At 34.9% G+C, this 18590-nt stretch overlaps 1 protein-coding gene across 1 annotated transcript in view; it reads left to right on the plus strand.

Annotated features, from left to right (window-relative positions):
* Positions 1–18590, plus strand: part of RYR2 (ryanodine receptor 2) — a 314450-nt gene that overhangs the window by 77294 nt on the left and 218566 nt on the right. The window contains exons 10-13 of the mRNA XM_050709825.1: positions 1012–1108; positions 10216–10290; positions 13305–13461; positions 17878–18042. Coding sequence (XP_050565782.1) covers positions 1012–1108; positions 10216–10290; positions 13305–13461; positions 17878–18042 — 494 coding nt within the window. The remainder of the gene's footprint in view (positions 1–1011; positions 1109–10215; positions 10291–13304; positions 13462–17877; positions 18043–18590) is intronic.

Below are 18590 nucleotides of genomic sequence, written 5' to 3' on the forward strand. Positions count from 1 at the left end.
AAAACTGGTTTACGCAGAAGTCAGTTAACTAAGGCAAAAAGAGCTTTAGAGTCAGATCAAGTAATTTTGCTAATTTTGTTCTGTGATATAAGTGAGGGGGACAAAACAAAAGAAAAACAAAATAGCTACTCAGGCAGAACATCTCGAAGTTGAAAAATGCAATGCTAAAGTTAGCCACATAAATACTAATCCGAAACTGATTTCAAAGATTTAAAAAAAATATATCCTAAAAAAGATTTCCTGAGTATATAGTAGCATCAAAATAAACCTGTGAAATGTATATAGTATGAATGTTGGGCATTCAACAGCATTTTCCTGAACAGATGTGTCTTACTGCATAGATTACTTACCTACAGCTTGTTAATATAGAAATAGTTTCCAAATATTATTCCAATAATATTTTAAAATGTTTTTGTTACAATACTAAATCCAAGGAATTTGTATCTGTCCCTGTATGCTGGAGGGACAAGTGTTTGGCTTTAAATTTGCATGTGCAGTGGTGGTGGAGTCTGTAAAGGAGTTATTTCTTTGGATTCCAAATAAAAAATGTTTGTATGTTGGAAATATTAAGTCAAGCAGAGTTTTGAGTTTTTTCTCACAGAACAGTTCAAAAGATACCAAAAAGAATTTTATAATTAATAAATAAACGCATCCATGTATTGTTAGTATATAAATTGGAATCCTTAGCTTAAATGAGTTGGTGAAATGGAAGAGAAGTGTCTCCCACTTTGTGTGTTATATTCTGGGAGGGAAGTGCTTTGTAGTTTCAGTTGGATCAGTCTTTTTCTGAGTTGCATAAACTCTGTGCAATCTCTTGTCGGTGGCTCTTTCTCCTGATCTGCTGTTTCCTACTTGCTGACTTGGAACTCTTCTCACTTGGCTCCCCAGGGCATGGGACATCTTCCCTTCCTCTGACCCTCTTTTAAAAGAAATTTAAACAGAAAAACAAAACAAAACAAAAACAAACAAAAACCCAACCTGATTCACTTTATTTTTCTGTCTTCATTCTAGGATATCTGATAGGAGGGGATGTTCTGAGGTTGTTGCATGGTCACATGGATGAATGCTTGACAGTCCCTTCAGGTGAACATGGAGAAGAACAAAGAAGGTAAGCTTCCAGTCTAGAATAGAATAAAAATAGGTATTACTGATTCAATATTGAATGTCACTGATAGTATAAATTTTGGAAGGATGTTCTTACGAGATGTATTGCTCATATGAAGGAATGTTTTTGAGATGAACTTTGGACATGAATGTCTTGGTTTTGTGATTAGTGATTTTTTTTTTGTACTAATTAAGTCTCTCCAGATGTAAAACAGTAGTATCTATTGGAAGTGGACTTGGTCCAGCAGCATGAAACAAAATGTACTCAGCTGTGTGTGTAGGTGCTGAACACTGAACATTTGAAATGAACATTTCACGTTTTTTTTTTTTTCCTTGCTTCTTAGCTTAAAATCAAATTTAGGAGAACAAGTGCCTCTAACCTTTGTATCTGGTATGTTAATAATTGTGTTGTTCTGATGTATTAAACTGCATGTTAACCCTGTTATTGTGGTTATGATTTTATTATAAAAAACTATATTCACCTTTATTTCTCATCATTTATTACTTCTGTTATTATTAATCTTACTGTGTTTTTTGATATTTTATTATAATCTTTACTGACTTAAAACCACTGCGAATGAAATATATCTGAATCTATACTGTTTTTTTTTTCTGTACCACATATAACAACTCAGAACATGGTATGTTGAGATTATTGCTCAGTCCTTCAAGGCTACTAATCTGGGTATCGATTTCAAGTGTACTTGACATGATAGTCTAGAACTTAATTATTGACAGTTTTCTTGATTAAAGGAATCCTAGAATGGAAGTAGAGAAGTGAAGATGGCTCAGTATGTCTTTTCTCTCTCAGTTAACTGATTAACCCAATGGGTGAGAAGGCTGGTAATGAAAGTGGCAGGTCTGGGTGTAGTGATTGCATGGATGAATTGAATATAGAACAGAATGAAAGTGTGTTTATTTGCTCTAATAAAATATACACTAAACTCCAGTAGGATATTGTCATATGATTTATCCCTACCTTCATCTTGAGGGCTGCTAAATAATAATGTTGATTTGGCAGGGGGGTTGGAAGTAGATGATATTTAATTTCACTTCCAACTCAAACCATTCTATGATTTTGTTTGTTTAATCCAGCATATTAACTAGCTGCAATTCCATAATAAAGAAAGTTCTGTTTATTTTAAGAACTATTGATTCATTTCCAATGAACTTTCTCAGTTCACAAATAGAAATGTATTAAGTATTTTTCATGTTATGCCTTATAAAGATAAAAATCAGATTGGGAACTGACATAAAAAATTGTAAAGTTCTTCTATGAATTTTTAAATATTAATGATAAAACTTCAGTGGTTTCACATATTTTTTTGACAGCTTCCAGGCTATTTTTTCCAGTTTTAGACAAAACTACTTTTTAAAAATAGAAGCTGTTCCAAAACTCTGAAGGTTCCTGTTTTAATTACTATGTAATAAATCCATTATAGCTTGGAATTTTTTGCTACTATTTCTATCCTCACCCCAGAAGTGACACTGGGAATAAGATAAATAAATAGGATTGTATAGCGTTTGCTCATATTTCAGTTCAAATCCTGCAAAAATCACCTTTGGAGTTTGTAATTGCACTGTAATGGCAGATCTGTAGAATGATTAGGCAAAAATTAAAAATTTTATTCTTAATTAAAAGAATAATAAAAATTTAAGAACACAAAAAAATCTCTCTTTACAAGAAGAATAACATACAAAAAGCGCAATAAAAGAGTGGTGAGTTGGTAGCTAGGAAAAAATTCACTTTTTCTTCTTGTGCAATCAGATGTTGCATCTTTGTGGTCCTGTTTCGTAGACTGCAGATCAGTGCCTTAAAACAGACTGTTCTTCTCTCTACACTGTCTGCCTTTTCCCCTAGCTCCATAATGCCCTAAAGGAAGCAGAGTTAGTACACAACACATAGGACCAACAAATATATCATATCCTTATTTTTACTGAGAGCATTGCCGAGAAGCATTGCCTCTCAGTGTCTCATAAACACCAGATTTGATATTCTGGAGTTCTTCAGTTCTTCAGGAGCTTTATTTCACAGACTGAAAGTAAGTTTGATTTCTTTTGTCCATATTCTCCTTTTTGAATTTTTTTTTGACCATTATAAATGTTTTTTACTTATAAACCTAAAATCTATGACTACTTTTAATTTTATGGAGCATTCTGTGTCCCACATTTTCTCCTCCCTAACTTACTACTAAATTTAATTATTGCTTTAAAATTCTCTTTCTATATCTATTAGTTAGGAATCTTGCCCATTCAAAATAACATCTAAAAGCATATATTGTTACACCTTCTTTGAATTTTCAGGGTGGATGCGTACCTTATTTTGATGGGTAGTATTTAACTGCTGGTAGAATGATGTTAAGAATATGGGTAACTTAAACAGGTAGGAAATTGTAAGATAAATCATTTATCTTTCATTTTAAGTTCAACAACTTTTGCACAAAAGGCATGCTAAAGTATGATATATTTGGAGTGCAATAATTCCATGTTATCCTTTCATCGCCTTTCAAAATAGTCTGGTGATAGATTTCTGTGTCAGTGCTTGGCTTGTTTTGTTCCAGTGTATACCCAAAGAGCAGCTCAGCTCTGCAGAATGCCAGTGTGAAGGAACACTGAGAAGTTCCATGTCTGTTATGACTCACTAATTCCCGTATCTCATTTTTATTTTTCTGCAAAGGCCTTCTCTCATGCCTTTTCAAATAAGTAAGAGATCAGACGGCCCTAAAATAGCGGTTTTATTCTATCATGTAACCTGGTATCTAATCCTGGAATGAATAAATTGTTTTTATGTGAAGGATCTTCCTAGGCAGTTTCTAAAATTAACTGCTGTTTTTCTCTATTCTTAGAGCATTGATACAGTTACATAAATTTGAGTATAAAAGTGTTCCAGAGATTACCAGAAGTCCAAAATGAAACACACATTCTCAAGGTGTTTATACTCTTACGGAACAGCGTCTAGCACAGCTGGGACCTGCAATACAGTGACAATGCAAATAATGTATTAATGATTACAGGACATAACAAATCTTCCTCCAAGGCAAGGTCATCCAAATCTGCACAGGAAGAGGCCTAGTACAGTGGAAGATATAATCCTATAAAAAAATATATAAAGTTCTCTCCCGTTTCTCACAATTTGTTTTGAAGGTGTACTTTGTTTCCTCACTTAACTGATGAGCTGGTGTGTCCCCCCAGGTAGTCCTTACATTGTGCTACCATGATCACTGGCAGGTAGGGTAAAATCACTGTGCTTTTGGAAGAGGGACCTGGTAATTGAGTGGTGAGATGCGACTGCAGAATTAGCAGTGGAAAAAGAGTAATGTTCACGGCCAACTTCTGACATAGGCAAAGAAAGTATTTGCCCAAGATAATAGGGTGGTTAGAATCATAGAATCATCTAGCTTAGGAAAAGACCCCCAAGATCAGCAAGTCCAACCATCAACATGGCCTACTGAGTCCCATAACTATACCATATCCCTTAGTGCTATGTCAGCATGTTTCCTGAATACATCCAGGGATGGGGACTCCACCATTTCCCTGGGCATCCAATTCTAATGCTTGAATGGGTTTAGGAGGATGATTTTGTTCCCTCCCTCAGATAACTGACATCCAGAAGTCTCCTTTGGCCTGTACTGGATAGTTGTTGCATTGTTTCTTGGATGCACAGTCCACCCTATACTGTCCTCTCACTTTGCTACCTCAGTTCTGGAAGGAGGGGGAGCTCTTATGGGGTTGCTGCTGGGGCAGTGGCTCTTTCTTGCCTTCTCCCTCTTGCAGGCAGCTGTATTGTGTTGTCTCTAGTGTGTGCCTTCTGCAATGGCAACAGCAGATTGCAGCATACGATGAGGGTAGGCACAGAGGCAAAGTGTCTGGGCTAATTGCCAAGTCTGTTGTGTTTTGGTGCACTTCAGTGTGCACCAGTGAAGCTGGTACCTGAAAGAAGCATTCTGATGTTGCTCTCCTACTGAATTTTATCAAAATTGCTGAAAAATCTGCAGTTGTCTCTGATAACACTACATTTTATGCAGTGATATTTAGCTTTTGATGTAATGCAAGTAACCTGTGATTCAAAGATTACATCTCTGAACTATAAATAGTTTTAAACTTCAAGTCTTTGTGGAGTGCGAGAGTCAGAGGACTGATTTAAACAGTTTCTTGCAAGTAACAACTCAAGAAAAATAGTAAAATAATAATTTATTGATTGCCTGAACTATTTTTTCCCCTCAAAAAGATGTAGGTAGGATCAGAAATCTTAATACAGGTTTTAATAATTATAGTGGCGTGTTCACCACTATGCTGCAGGATCTTCTGTCCACTCAGAAATGTATTTTTTCCTTCGGGAAGCAGTTTTAAGTAGATTCACCTGAACTTGCTAGGCTTAGTTGGTTAGCTTCATTATTAGAAAACATTCTGGTTGGAAGCAGTGCAGATGGAGATATTGATGTGATAATATTTTGTTTATTTGATATTACACTAGAAAATAAATAGTGGTATTGTTTTTAAAACACTACAGGGAGTCTGGGCATGACCCCGGCAGTTTTCATTAATTCTGACCCTGATGAAGTACAAAAAGAGAACAAGCATAAGGTTAAGTATGTACAATTTCACTGAATTAAATACGGTTTGCTGCATGTTCTAATTCTAATTAGGTATGTTGCTTGTTTAAGGACAGTGCTTAAAGCCTTGTGTGTAGAATCTTTAAATTGTGTTTTTATTATTTAAAATGCATTAGTCTTCCATAGCAAGCTAGACCTCAACTTTGCAGTGTTGTTTCTGTAGCTCTTCAATTCAGATTTCAGAAACATTTCTAGGTAGATTAAAAAATCGATATAGTTGTAGATATGCAAGTGAAAACATGGTATAATCAGCTTGGTGTTCCTGCCCATTACTTTGATGCTGTTTATCTTCAAAGCCAGGGGATAATTCTATGACAGCACATTAGCTGGGAGCCTGTATTTATCTTGACTTCTTTTCTTTCCTCATAATTTGTGGCCTGGCTCCCATCATTTGGTCTGATAAAAGTGGTGTGTGAATCGCATCTGGGGATTGAGGCAGACCCCAAGGATTTCCTTGTTGTGAATTTTTTGTTTCTTGAAACCAAACTACTATATAGTCTTTTCCACTCTTCTCCTCCTGTTTTGAACATGAGAAATTTCTTAACCGTTTTTAATGCTTCTTTTTCTGGGGGGTGGGGGAGATTGTATATAATTGTTTCAAGTGACTTCAGTCTGCTGGATAGTTTTTGCTTTCATTGGCTTTTTTTTTCCTGCAGAAATGGTGGCACTTTTTCTTTTGGTACCCTTTGCAAATTATTATTTTGAGCCTTTGCTTGTGTATTTGTAATCTCAATGGAATGAACAATTCTTCCCCGATTGAGTTGGCTGGTATCTCAAGGAGTTGGTCCTGGTGTGCTTGTCCTGCCCAGTGTGCGCTGTCCATGGTGCAGTAATTGCAGCTCCGATCATGGCCCTACGAGGCACTTGGCGAGATCCTGCTCCTGTGACTCTTGACGTTAAGGGGGATTAAATGGATTAACGACATATCCAGGAAGAAATTGGTGCTTTAAGTTTAATATACAGTCATAGGCCAACAATTTGGCTAGGTTAAAGTTTATAGTAAATATGAACTGAACATGCTCAAAGATTCTCAATTTCTTTTAGATATTTTCACTAAAAAAAAAAAAGTGGTTATTATCCTTAGTCCATAAATGTAGATTGAGGAAATAAAGTATTTTGGAAAGAAGAGGAAAAAAATATTAAGTATTAGTGTTATGGGTGTGGCTAAGAAGGTACAAATCATCTTGAGCCTTCTAGGGGAAGATTGACTCATTGTAGCTCTTGTTGTCCTCTGTTTTTCTGCTTTTATTTTTCCTTTCCTCATGCATTTACATTATTTATAATTTCATACTAAGCTTTTGTAGTTCACAGGCCTTCTCTACTGTTTGGCAAGACATGTGCGTGCATCTTCTGTGCACTTTGCAACCTGACATTTTATTTTCTCCAACATATCATTGTGAGTCTCTGATTACTGTGATTGTCAAAGAGAATTTTTTTTTTTTGGTTATTCACATGTCATTAGAAGCAATGTCTCATTTGACTAGTAATATCAGTATCTATGGCTTAATACTGCCAGTTTCAGAAAGGATTAAAATGTTATAAATCATACTTCCTTTTCAGCCCAGAGCTGTTGTCTAGAGTAAACAGAAATTAGGTGCATCCTATCAAATAACGTTTTTATACAGAAGCATTGCTAAGGAAGTTGATTTGAGCATTCTCAGAGCAGTTTACTGTGTTCATTTCAATGAAAGGAGTAAGAAGTGAACCTTAGATTTCTTAGACAAAATAAAAAGGTATGAAGGTTTCTAGGTTATGAGTTTACTCAGCTGCTGTTGGGCAACATGGCAAGGTGACTAGAAGATGAGATCTTTCACTCAAACCTAACTTCCACATTTTCCATAAAGGAAACAATACCTAGCTAAAGGCTAAATTGCTAGATTTTAGTGCTTTGTGATAGGGAGTGTTTTTTTTTTTTTTTTTTTTTTTTTTGAGGATGTATTTTTTGTCTTGCTTATAAGAAGTCTTGGAGCTCCATCCTTGATCCCAGTCTTTGGGCTTTTGCTTTTACTTCCTTGTAGATCCCTTGATCCATAGCCCTACCGCTTTTTTGGTCCTTCTCTAGATTGCTGTAGCACGCCATGTTGCTACTGTATCCCTTTATTCATATGGATATAAGAGACAATCCCAGGATCTGTTTTTTTTGGTAGCTTGTGTTTTATTTTTATTTATTTTCCTTCTCTTTGGTAAACAAATTGCAAGCTTGTATTTAGGATTTCTTCCCTTATGTGTCTCCCTTTTTTTTTTTTTGTTGTTTTACATGACCATTCCAAGACGGATAACTACCCTTTGAAAGAACAGAGAAAATAATGAATGGACAGTCACATAAAAGAAAACTGCTTCATCCATAAGAAACCATTCTTTTAAGTTCACAACGGGAGGTTTTTTAGATGTTTTAAATTACAGTGATCCCACTGCTATGTATAATCCAAAGCTCACTTCAAAAAAGTACTTGGAGAAAGTGGTGACAGCTTCTGTTTCCAATGTGAGAAAAACTTTAATCCCTGAAAAGTAACAAGGTATCAACTTCAAAATGAAATACTCTGATTAACTTAAGCCTTTGCTTCCACCTGATTTCTTGTATATTTAGTGACTGGAAAACTGCTGAATAAAATTGTAAAATCCTGTAGTACGAGTGCAAGAATTCTGAATGCATTTTTGTCAGTGAGGTTCATATAGACATAAGCCAGGATGTAATCATAAACAACTGGGTGATATCTGATCTAGTTATTATTTTGATTTTACAAAACCAACCCAGTCTGTTAGTTGCAGAACAAAAATTTAAACAAATGTCAGCAGAGAAGAGAGTGTCTGAATAGCGAAGCAGCTGAATACAAGATTATCATTTGCATTTTACTGTACTAGTGAAGGTCAATTTCAATAAAAGATAAGATTGACTTTGAGTTTTGTTCCCTTCTGTGAGAGAAATATGAGAGGCTTACTAATATTTGTCAGCTGCTATTAGCAGATAACCACTGCAGCAAATGACTAAGATAAGTGGAGAAAATACTGTCTATGAAATCCAGGGGAAGATTTTGAACATATTTATATATGCATCTAGAACGCTTTCTTCATACATGGAACATGCTAATGGTTATATTTATGCATGACTCATGAATATTCAGTGTGAATGATTCTGTAGTGAGGAATATTTATTTTGTATTTTGGCTATACAGAGGAGTATACTCTAACTTACTATTTTGGTTTTGAATGATGTCTTTCAGTGTTTTTTTTTCTCTGTACTAAGCAACCAATGCCTCTGGATTACATCCACACGAGGGCTTTGGAAGCTAAATCCTATTATGTTCCTAAGTAGGTGCCTGACTATTAAAAAAACATCTTTCTAACAAACAATGAGAAATGCCCCAAATCTCAGCATTGATATTCTCTAAAGTTAAGCCTCTGTCTGTTTTTGGCAGTGTCCTATCCTGGTTGAAGATCACAATGTTTACTTGATCCTTAAACTCTTCCAGGATTTGTAGAACTGGGCCATACACTTACAAGTGTTTCCTTGCATGCTTGATCTGATAAGCATAGTGACAGCATTCCTTTGCATATGTTAATCCTTTTTTCATTTTCCCAAAGTAAAGGCCTAGGTTTTAAAATTCTGGCAGTGGTTTAGGGTAGCAATAAAGGTGCAGGCAGGCAGCAGTACAAAGAATGGCTGCCTAAATTTGGAGCACCAGTGCTTAATATCCACCAGACTCCTCAGTGCTCGCTCTAAAGAGAAGCCAAGTTACCTAATGCAGTGCTTTTGGTGATCCATTTTGTGGATCTGAATGGATCTAATATGTATTGTATATCTATGCTTAGAATAATGGAAAAAATAACTATTTTTTTTAGGTTCACTGTTTTTTTAAAAAACACTCAGATTTCTGGATATATGTGAAGAACTAGAGGGGTAGTTATATATCAAAATTTGGAAATAGGAAGCTGTTAACTTGTGAGATGTGTGAAGACTGTGCTTGTGAAACCTTGGGTGCTATGATAAGATAATCAAATATAACACCAAACAGGTGGTTCTTCATAATTCAGTGTAATAAATTGTATAGTTATTTTGACAGTGTAAGTTCTTAGAAAATGCTGCCTTTCATGTAAACTGTATACAGTGATCACAAATCCTTATTTTTTGATAATTTTTTTCTTTTAGAAGCTATAAATATTGTAATTATCTTTTTGTTTGTCTTTTCCTGCAATCACTATCCTTAAAAAAAACAACTGTAAGAAAGATGTCTAAGAGAACACCATATAAATCTCATTTTTATGGGTATCACAATAGTGGATAGTGAAGACAACTGAAATAAAAACTGTTTGAGGAACTACGTCTGAAGGCTTAATTGATAAGACCTGATTTTGTATATGATAAACTTGAGAATGTGACAATTGCAGTAATTGTCTTGGATGCCTTAAGATGAGAGATGTAGTTAAATTGTAAAGCAAATACAACGATTTTTTACAAAAAAAGCTGAACATTTAGTATGTGCCTTTGCTTGGTTTTCAGAACTGTCCATTACGAAGGTGGTGCTGTGTCAATTCACGCACGTTCTCTTTGGCGATTAGAGACTCTAAGAGTTGCGTAAGTAAAACCTCCCTCAGAAAAGAAGTCAGTTCAACAGGGTGCTTTTAGTACAGTAAGTGTGTTCCTATAAAATCCTATTGATAGCTGTGAAACTGGATTGATAGTACTAAATCTTCCTCAAAAAGCGGTATATCACTTTCACAAAAAATTAACTTACCATAGAAAGTGTGTGTTTATATTGCAGCTTTTCCACTACACAAGCTGTTTTTTTTTTTAAATTTTATTTTAAGTTGCTATAGCTATCAGTGATCTCACAATTTTCTGTTTTTATAGAAGTATATGACATTCTAAAGAAAACCAGTTCTAATTATATAATATACATGTGCCACCTCTAACTTGTTTAGGCCATTTGAATGTCTGCAAGGCAAAAATTTACAAAAAAAAAAAAAAAAAACACAAACAAAACAACCAAACAAAAAAACCAACAAAAACTACTTTGCAAGAGTGCTGGAATGATAGAAAGGAGTAGTGCTTTCTAAAAATTTATTTATAATGGTAATAATTAAAAATGCACTGTAAACTTTTACTGAAATTTTATTATAGTATGTGTTTGTGAAATTTCTCATCACTACCGATTGCTTTTAGAGACTAAATCAGGGCAGCTTAGGAGAAGGTTATGCTCTAAGGATGCTATTCTGTGTGCATTTTATTTAATGGCATGCTGTAAACATCATTGCTAGGGCAGTGACATTTTTGCTTTGAACTAAAATTGGCCCTGAGAGTCCTTAAGTGACAGGAGTGAAATTGTAGAAAGATTTCTGGTTTTTTAGTTTCCTTATAGCAAGTACTTCTCTAGTAAACAGTGGTGCCAGAAGAATGTGGGAATTTGAGAAATTGCAGGTTTCTATTAAGACTGTCATGTGTTTCAGTTTGACAGGCACTGTATAAAAACTTCTGAAGTGTATAAATATTTTAACACGTAACTGAGAGAAATTGTGAGAGGAACAGGAATAATGATTAAGCAGTGGTAGCAGTAATCTTTCTTTCTAGAACATAACTTTCTTCCCAGAAAATATTTATATATATAAAACAAGTCCCAAGAATAACATTCACTCCAAGTCTATCACCTACATATTTTCTCGTATAGTATTCAAATGGCTGTATACGTTCACTGCCAAACTGCAGGCACATGACTATTCATATATCCCTACCTGAAGCCTTCCATCAGTACGAGTCCTTCCTGAAATGACAGTCAAATATAATATTGATTCTGTTAATTTGATATGATTTTGCAGGAATCATTGTTTCTGAACTCTCTCCCTTATAGTCAAGAACCATTGCAAAAATTGCCAAGGCAGTCTGCATGTGCATTCATGCTTGCCTCCTGGATGGCCTACCATGGAACACCAGATACTATCATGTAGCAGGGCTTGCTTTCCTGTAAAGTGACAGGAATGTGTATTCTCATGTTGCAGAAAAGGAATATAATTAGTCAGAAATGGTTTGACCAGAATCTTGCTGCTCAGAAGGCTTTTGTTCTAAGCGCACACAAATTGTTCTTTTTCCTGTTGTACAGACATGAACTAGGAGCATGGCTCAATTGCAGTACATTTATTATTTTCTTTTTTTTCGGGTCCACAGCTATTGGGTCCAAACTGAGTCAGACTAGAGAAAAGGTAGCTCCTCAACATGGCCCATGATATGAAAGGAGGAGAACTGATGTTTTTTTTTCCAGACACAACAATACAGTAGCTGAGGTTCATGACTTGACATTTTACTTAGTTGAAAGGCAGAAGAAATTGTGCTAGAACACCAATCTGTAGATGTACTTTTATAGAGTGTACTAACTTTGCTGTGCAGAAGGTGGGGGAAAAAAGAAACACATTTCTAAGATGCAAAGGTTCTGCATTTCCTGTCTCCCCAAAAGTCTTCCCTCCTCAACTGAAGAGAATATTTCATTTACAAAACAAGATAGTAAAGGGGAAAAAAACTTCATTCTTTTGGCCTGTTTCAAAATGATAAATAAAAGGTTTAGAATTTTAATATTGAAATGTAATAAATCTTATTACAAAACAGAAGCCAGATATGGCTCCTGCATTTGAAAAATTGTGCCACTTTCAAGATGTCTGCCAAATCAATTTTGCATACTTGGCATATAGTATGACCAACAGTTAAGAGAGATGCTTAAACAAATGGATATTTGCGTTAAATAAGTAAGTGGTTTAATATATGTGTGAGGGAAAATGAAAATGAATTAAACCCATACAAGTACCTATATAAGCAGTGTTAACATACATCTGAAATGTGAACTTTTGAAGATATGTCAATGAAGAAAGTGTTGTGATGAACTAGAAAAACATCCTAATTGTAGCAATTTCCCAACCTAAAGAAAATCTGAGAACCCTTCTGGACAGGCCTAGTGAAATGCAATCCATAGCAATACCTACATGGATTTCTCTTCAACAGTTAATCAGAAGATCAGAGTTTTGGGGGGCTCAGTTCAAGGCAACAAGTTAAAAAAACACACTTTGTATTTCAACTTCAGTTCTCAGGGAGCTTAGATGGAAAATCTTTACCTTTCTTCCTTCATTTCTGCCTATAGGAAATAGAGAATCTGGGCCAGTCTTTGTTTGATCATTTTAAAAACTTATTTTTAGCAGATTAGATAGGTTACCTGCACAATCATTAAATAAAGTGTGCTGACTGTTGGGAGTGTGCTCTGGGAGTGTGAACTAATCTGTCTGCTGGTAAATGAAATGCTGGAGAGAGAACTGAGTGATCTAAGCTCCTGGAGTACAGCAGGTCTTCTTCAGGCTGTCTGTATCTTCTCCCAGGAGGAATTCAGTCTGAACTAAGGCAGCCTGTGCAAAGGAAGAGGTTAAGATCATTTATAGTTTTTAGAGTGGTTTTATGAGAGGTGGCTACAAAGTAGTCATTTTCTTGCTGATAATCCGACGTGTAATTTTACACTTTTACTGACTATTTAGTAATGTGCTTTAGAATATCCTTCTCAAGAGTTAAATTCTGTATCTTGTTTTAAAAAACAAAACATTTCTTCTGAACTTTCTTAGGTGGAGTGGCAGCCACATAAGATGGGGACAGCCATTCAGATTAAGACATATAACAACAGGAAAATATTTAAGTCTCCTGGATGACAAGAGTCTTCTTCTTACAGACAAAGAGAAAGCAGATGTAAAATCTACGGCGTTCTGTTTTCGTTCTTCCAAGGTATGGAATCAATGCAGCATAATCATATCTGGTAATAATTCCAATCTCTTTTCACTGATTAAAAAAAGAACTGAGTATAATTAATAACTAGAAAAAGATAAAAGAATAACTAGAAGATGATAATTTCAATTGCCATTTGAAAAGCAGCTTTCACGTTTGCAGAGAAAATACTGACAATGTATCCCTTCTAAATCTGAAGATTCAGAAGAAATGTAAATTGTCAACATTTATTGTTATTTTTAACTGTATTATTTGCAGGAGACTTACGCATCATACTAAACACAGTAGTTTGCCAGTGCTGCATTTAAAAATTAAGTGGGAGAGAACCAGAAAGCTCAAGTTTTTAGTAATGTCATATCCAGAGCAGAATACTTTTCTCAGGTACTCAAAGTAACATATGTGAACACACACATACACATCTCTCTCTCTCTTTTTTTTTTTTCCTCCCCAAAATACAACATTCTGATGTAGAAGTTAAAAAATAAGTAGATCAGAAACTTCTTACAAGTTAAAATTCTTTAAATTCGGCAAAATAAAGAAATATGAAAGCTTAAAGATATCACAAGACAAAGAGCACTCAGAAGACAAGGATATTTTGAAGAGCTAAGTTTCTTCTCTTTTTTTTTTCTGTGAATTGTGTTTTATGCCCTCATTGTTACTCTAATAATTATCATTATATGAGAATTAAATTAGGCATTCATGCAATTGAAATTTGGAGTATTTTTTTTGCTTCTGTCTGTCTTTACAGAGCATGCGATACCCACAGATTTCTCCAATTTATTGCCCCAAACATATAGTTGTTTTGCAGATTCAAGTTTGCAGTGATTATGTTCTGTAGATTTATTTCTTTTGTATTTGCTAAATACTGATGGTTTTATTTGATTAAAAAAATTATTAGTTTAATATCACTTTTGCACTGAAATAGGGCACTTTACCTAATTGAAAAATGTTTATATATACAATCCACTTTTCCTCTCCGTCATCCTTTCAGCTGAATGAGATAAATAAGTTTTTGAAAAGATCTATGGCTTGTATTTTTATGTCATCACCTGTTTCTTTGTAAAAAAAAAAAAAAAAAAAAAAAAACAAAAAAACATAGGAAATATATTAATGTCAGCTTAAAAAGTGGTCATGAATTTGCTCTTTCCAGTCAGTGAGATCTGCTAGAATGTCAGTCAGTCCTGAAAGTGTGCCACAGAAGGTATAGGTTGGGTCAGATGACAAAAGATAAAATTGAAAGGACAAGCCTTAATCTCTTGAGTCCTTTTCTGAAAATTGAAAGGAATTATAGAGAAATATTAGAGCAAAACAACACATTTAAGGCTAGGCTTAATAGAATAATTTTGTTTGACATTAAGATAAAATCATGTAAAATGATTTTGCCCATTTCGCCCACAAAAATGTGGGGGGATTGGCCTGTATTCTTGTATGCATGAAATAAAAATGATGTTTATAACAAGCATGTCCTTCTGGAGAAAATCTGGCACGTTGTTCGATAAATCTGTTCATTTCCAGTGTATTCTTACTGCTTTGCATCACTGAGGCAGTTTGCAGACTGTTGCTAATAACAATTGCTTCTGTTTATATTTCAGTGTAAGAAGGCTTTTGATCTTTATTTGTGTATAAAAAGTTGATGGTCTGAGGTGCTTTTGTAATGACAGGTCATAGTAAGAGTGTAGTGGGCTGGAAACATGCACCATGCGAGGTCCGTACCAATATTCAATTATTAAATGATAACATTGTTATTTCAGCCTTTTTGTTTTTTTTTTAGATCCTGATTTTCACTGATGAACTTTTTAAAAGTAGATAGCTAGATGGATTCATTATATATACTTTCTCAAATACCTGCTGTTTATTGGCATGAACCCAGTACTCCACTCAAATCTTCTCATATATAAGCACTTATGGTTTCTGTTCACTCCCCACAATAGCTGAATGTCTTGAGGCTCCCAAAAGATTGCTCTGATGCCTGCTGTCCCTACACAATCCACTAGCTTTCCATTTTCTCACCTACATTTAATCCCTCTTTTACCATATCCTTTCCTGGCTGTACTCTTTATCTTGCAGGAAAGAGCTCAACTGAATGTGACTGAAGGGGCTCACTCATGGCTCTAAACTTTATATGCAGAGTTGTCGGTGTACTTGTATAAGCGAGGACAGGGATTTTGTTTGGCAAATTGTTGGCACTGCAATTTCTTTTCTAAATAATTTTAACATGAATAAATTTAACGTGGAATGAATGTTGCAATATCAAACCCCTTCAATTTCTGTTATACTTACTAGATATAAGGAAGTACAGAATATTCTTTAAAAATTAAGAATCCCTAATAATGTTGACGGTGTTTTATGAGATAATTTGTGAATTCACATCATCACATCTTAAGAAGTTGGTTGTGAGAAGACATTAGAAAAAATAATAATCTTAAGGTGTAGAAACACAGCATTTTCACACAGGCTCACGTTACCTTCTAGTTATGAAGATGATTCAAAACACTGGACCTGAAATCAAGCTGTCCCTTTTTCATGTGATAGCAGGACCTAATTTATTTTTTTTTCCTACATCATTATTTGTGTGCAATGTCCTACTATAAGTAGCTTTTCAGTTTCCAGCTGCTTTTACTTGTTACTTGTTAAGGTTACTTGTGCTTGCTCTTGAAACAATTTAATACAACATTTGGAGAAAATGTGAACAAAATAATGAATTAATAATTAAATAGAAGCACATAGTAACTTGCTAATTGGCATCAGATTTACTAATAAATCAATTATTACCATCTATCAATGAACAGGATTTTAATAAGACTTTAAGCAGGAGGTGAGATGTTTACAAGATAGTGAAATTAACATATGTATCCTAGAACAGTTTAATAATCTGAATTGATGAACATATTATCTCTGGGAGCTTAGTTATGAAAAATTATAAGTTCCACCTGAATATTAATTTATCTTGTTTTTCTTTTCTTCAAAATGCATTCTTAATTGTAGCATGAAAACTATTTATTATGAAAACTATTTTGTTTTAATAAATATATATGTATTTATTAATTCCTTTAATAAATTAGAGCTTGTCGTGTTTTCCTTTCAAAAACCCAGTCTCTGTCATATTTTATGGTGAAGCTGTCTCCCCAGATTTTCATAGTACATGTGTATGGTGTAAATACTCTTTTTTAAAATTAAAATTAAGCAGCTTCTTGTCTGGGAGTGGGTGAGCAATTATAGAAGCAGAATACTGCAGTTATTGCACCAGTAAGCCTCTCTGCTCTGTTGAACCTGTGAAAGGGTGAATGAAACAGCAACTGCACTATTCCTGTGGTCTCGGTTTCAGCTGCAACAATTATGATGTATTCCCTTTCTCCCATAAGAATTGTGAGTAGTTTTTACATCAATGACTCGATCACGTGAATCAGAGCTAACCAAGGTTTTTGGTTACACTCAATGGAGAAGATTTTTGATTAAACTGGAGCTGGTGTTACAGCCTCAGGAATGGGTAGACCCAGCCTGCAGTGAAGGTCAAAACCCCCTGAGAAGTTTTGGGAATAGCTACATTAATGCCCTTCTTAATGTTAAGAAGTTGCTATAGATCCTTTGCAATGCATTTTTTGTCCATACTTACCTGTGGTTTTTACAACTAGACCAGGCAGACAAGTTTTATATCAAGTTGAGCCATGTGCTTTGGGAGAGATTAAAGAGTTCTGCCATGAACCTGGATGCATAGGATGTTTGTCTTATAAACTGATGTGTGTGGGAAAGCATTTGGTTCTTGTAAGAGCTAGATACTTCTGAAATACCTGCCATCTCTATAGGACATCAGTTGGATTGATGCATGGGCATGACATTCTTCTTTTACAGCATGTCAACAGACCAGTGTGAAATGGTTTTCTTTTCTCAGGAAATACTGAACCTATTGTTAGGCAGTAATAGGCTAATACACAGTGGCAGGCTAAAGACAGTCTTTCTGTGACAGCTGGAGATAAATTGCAGGGAGATGTTCATCTTTCCCAGTATGAAGGAAAAAGAGAAAAGAAAAGAAGAGAAAAGGAGGAGAAAAACCTGCTGGAGTTTAGTGCTTGATTCAGCTAGAGAATTCAATGTATTTGTTGTTGTTTTGTAAGCTCGGTAATGTCTCAATAATGACATGGACTGTCAATTATGATACAAGTTCTTTCCCAGGCAGGTGAAATGAATGCACTCTCCTAGTATAATGAGCCACGTTTTTATGCAAATGGCATCTGTATCCCCATCTTTTCCCTAAATATGTAACTAGATGTTACACTTTCACCAATTTTTAATTGTTTCACTGAAGAAAACTCTTACATAATCTTATAGATCCTATACTTGAAAACTGCCAAGTATTCAATATTTGATGCAAAAATTAACGTCAGTAATTGTTCTCAAATATTTTTTTTCCTCATTCAGGAAAAGTTGGACATAGGGACAAGAAAAGAGGTGGATGGAATGGGGGCACCTGAGATTAAATATGGAGATTCAATGTGCTTCATACAACATGTAGACACGGGCCTATGGCTCACGTACCAGTCTGCTGATGCAAAGTCTGTAAGAATGGGTTCTGTGCAGCGCAAGGTAAGACTGTAAATAGGAATGCATTTCATTCAATCACAGTCTGAGAAGGCAGAGAGGGAAAGTGAAGAAAACTACAGGAAACAGCTAATTTCTAGTTTTAAAATATTTTAAGCATTTTGTTGTTTCAGTGTAAAGGCTTTTCGGTTGCATACTGAAAGTCAAATTCGTGTGATATACTTATTTCCCAAACTGAAAGTTGAACATCTACATATCTACTTGCCAATAGATATTAACCCACAAACATTGATAAATCTGGATACAATTGATGGAAAACTAAATACAGTAATAGCCTGCATTATATGTTAATATTTCTTTCTTCAGTGTGCTGCAGTTTGGAATGAGGGGACATTTAATTTAAAGTCTTTACTTTTCATGTTCTGAGTATATTACCTTCTGTGCTAGAATGCTCAACATTGGTTTCAAGTCCCAAATACCAACCATGATCAAGCAGATTAGTATTATCTTAGGATAATAAGGCAGGATAAAGATTCTCCCATACGTATATACATCTTCCAGAAGCTACGTTAGTCCTAGTGTTTATTGTAAAT

This window comes from Cygnus atratus, chromosome 3, assembly GCF_013377495.2.
Source record: "Cygnus atratus isolate AKBS03 ecotype Queensland, Australia chromosome 3, CAtr_DNAZoo_HiC_assembly, whole genome shotgun sequence".
NCBI lineage: Eukaryota > Metazoa > Chordata > Aves > Anseriformes > Anatidae > Cygnus > Cygnus atratus.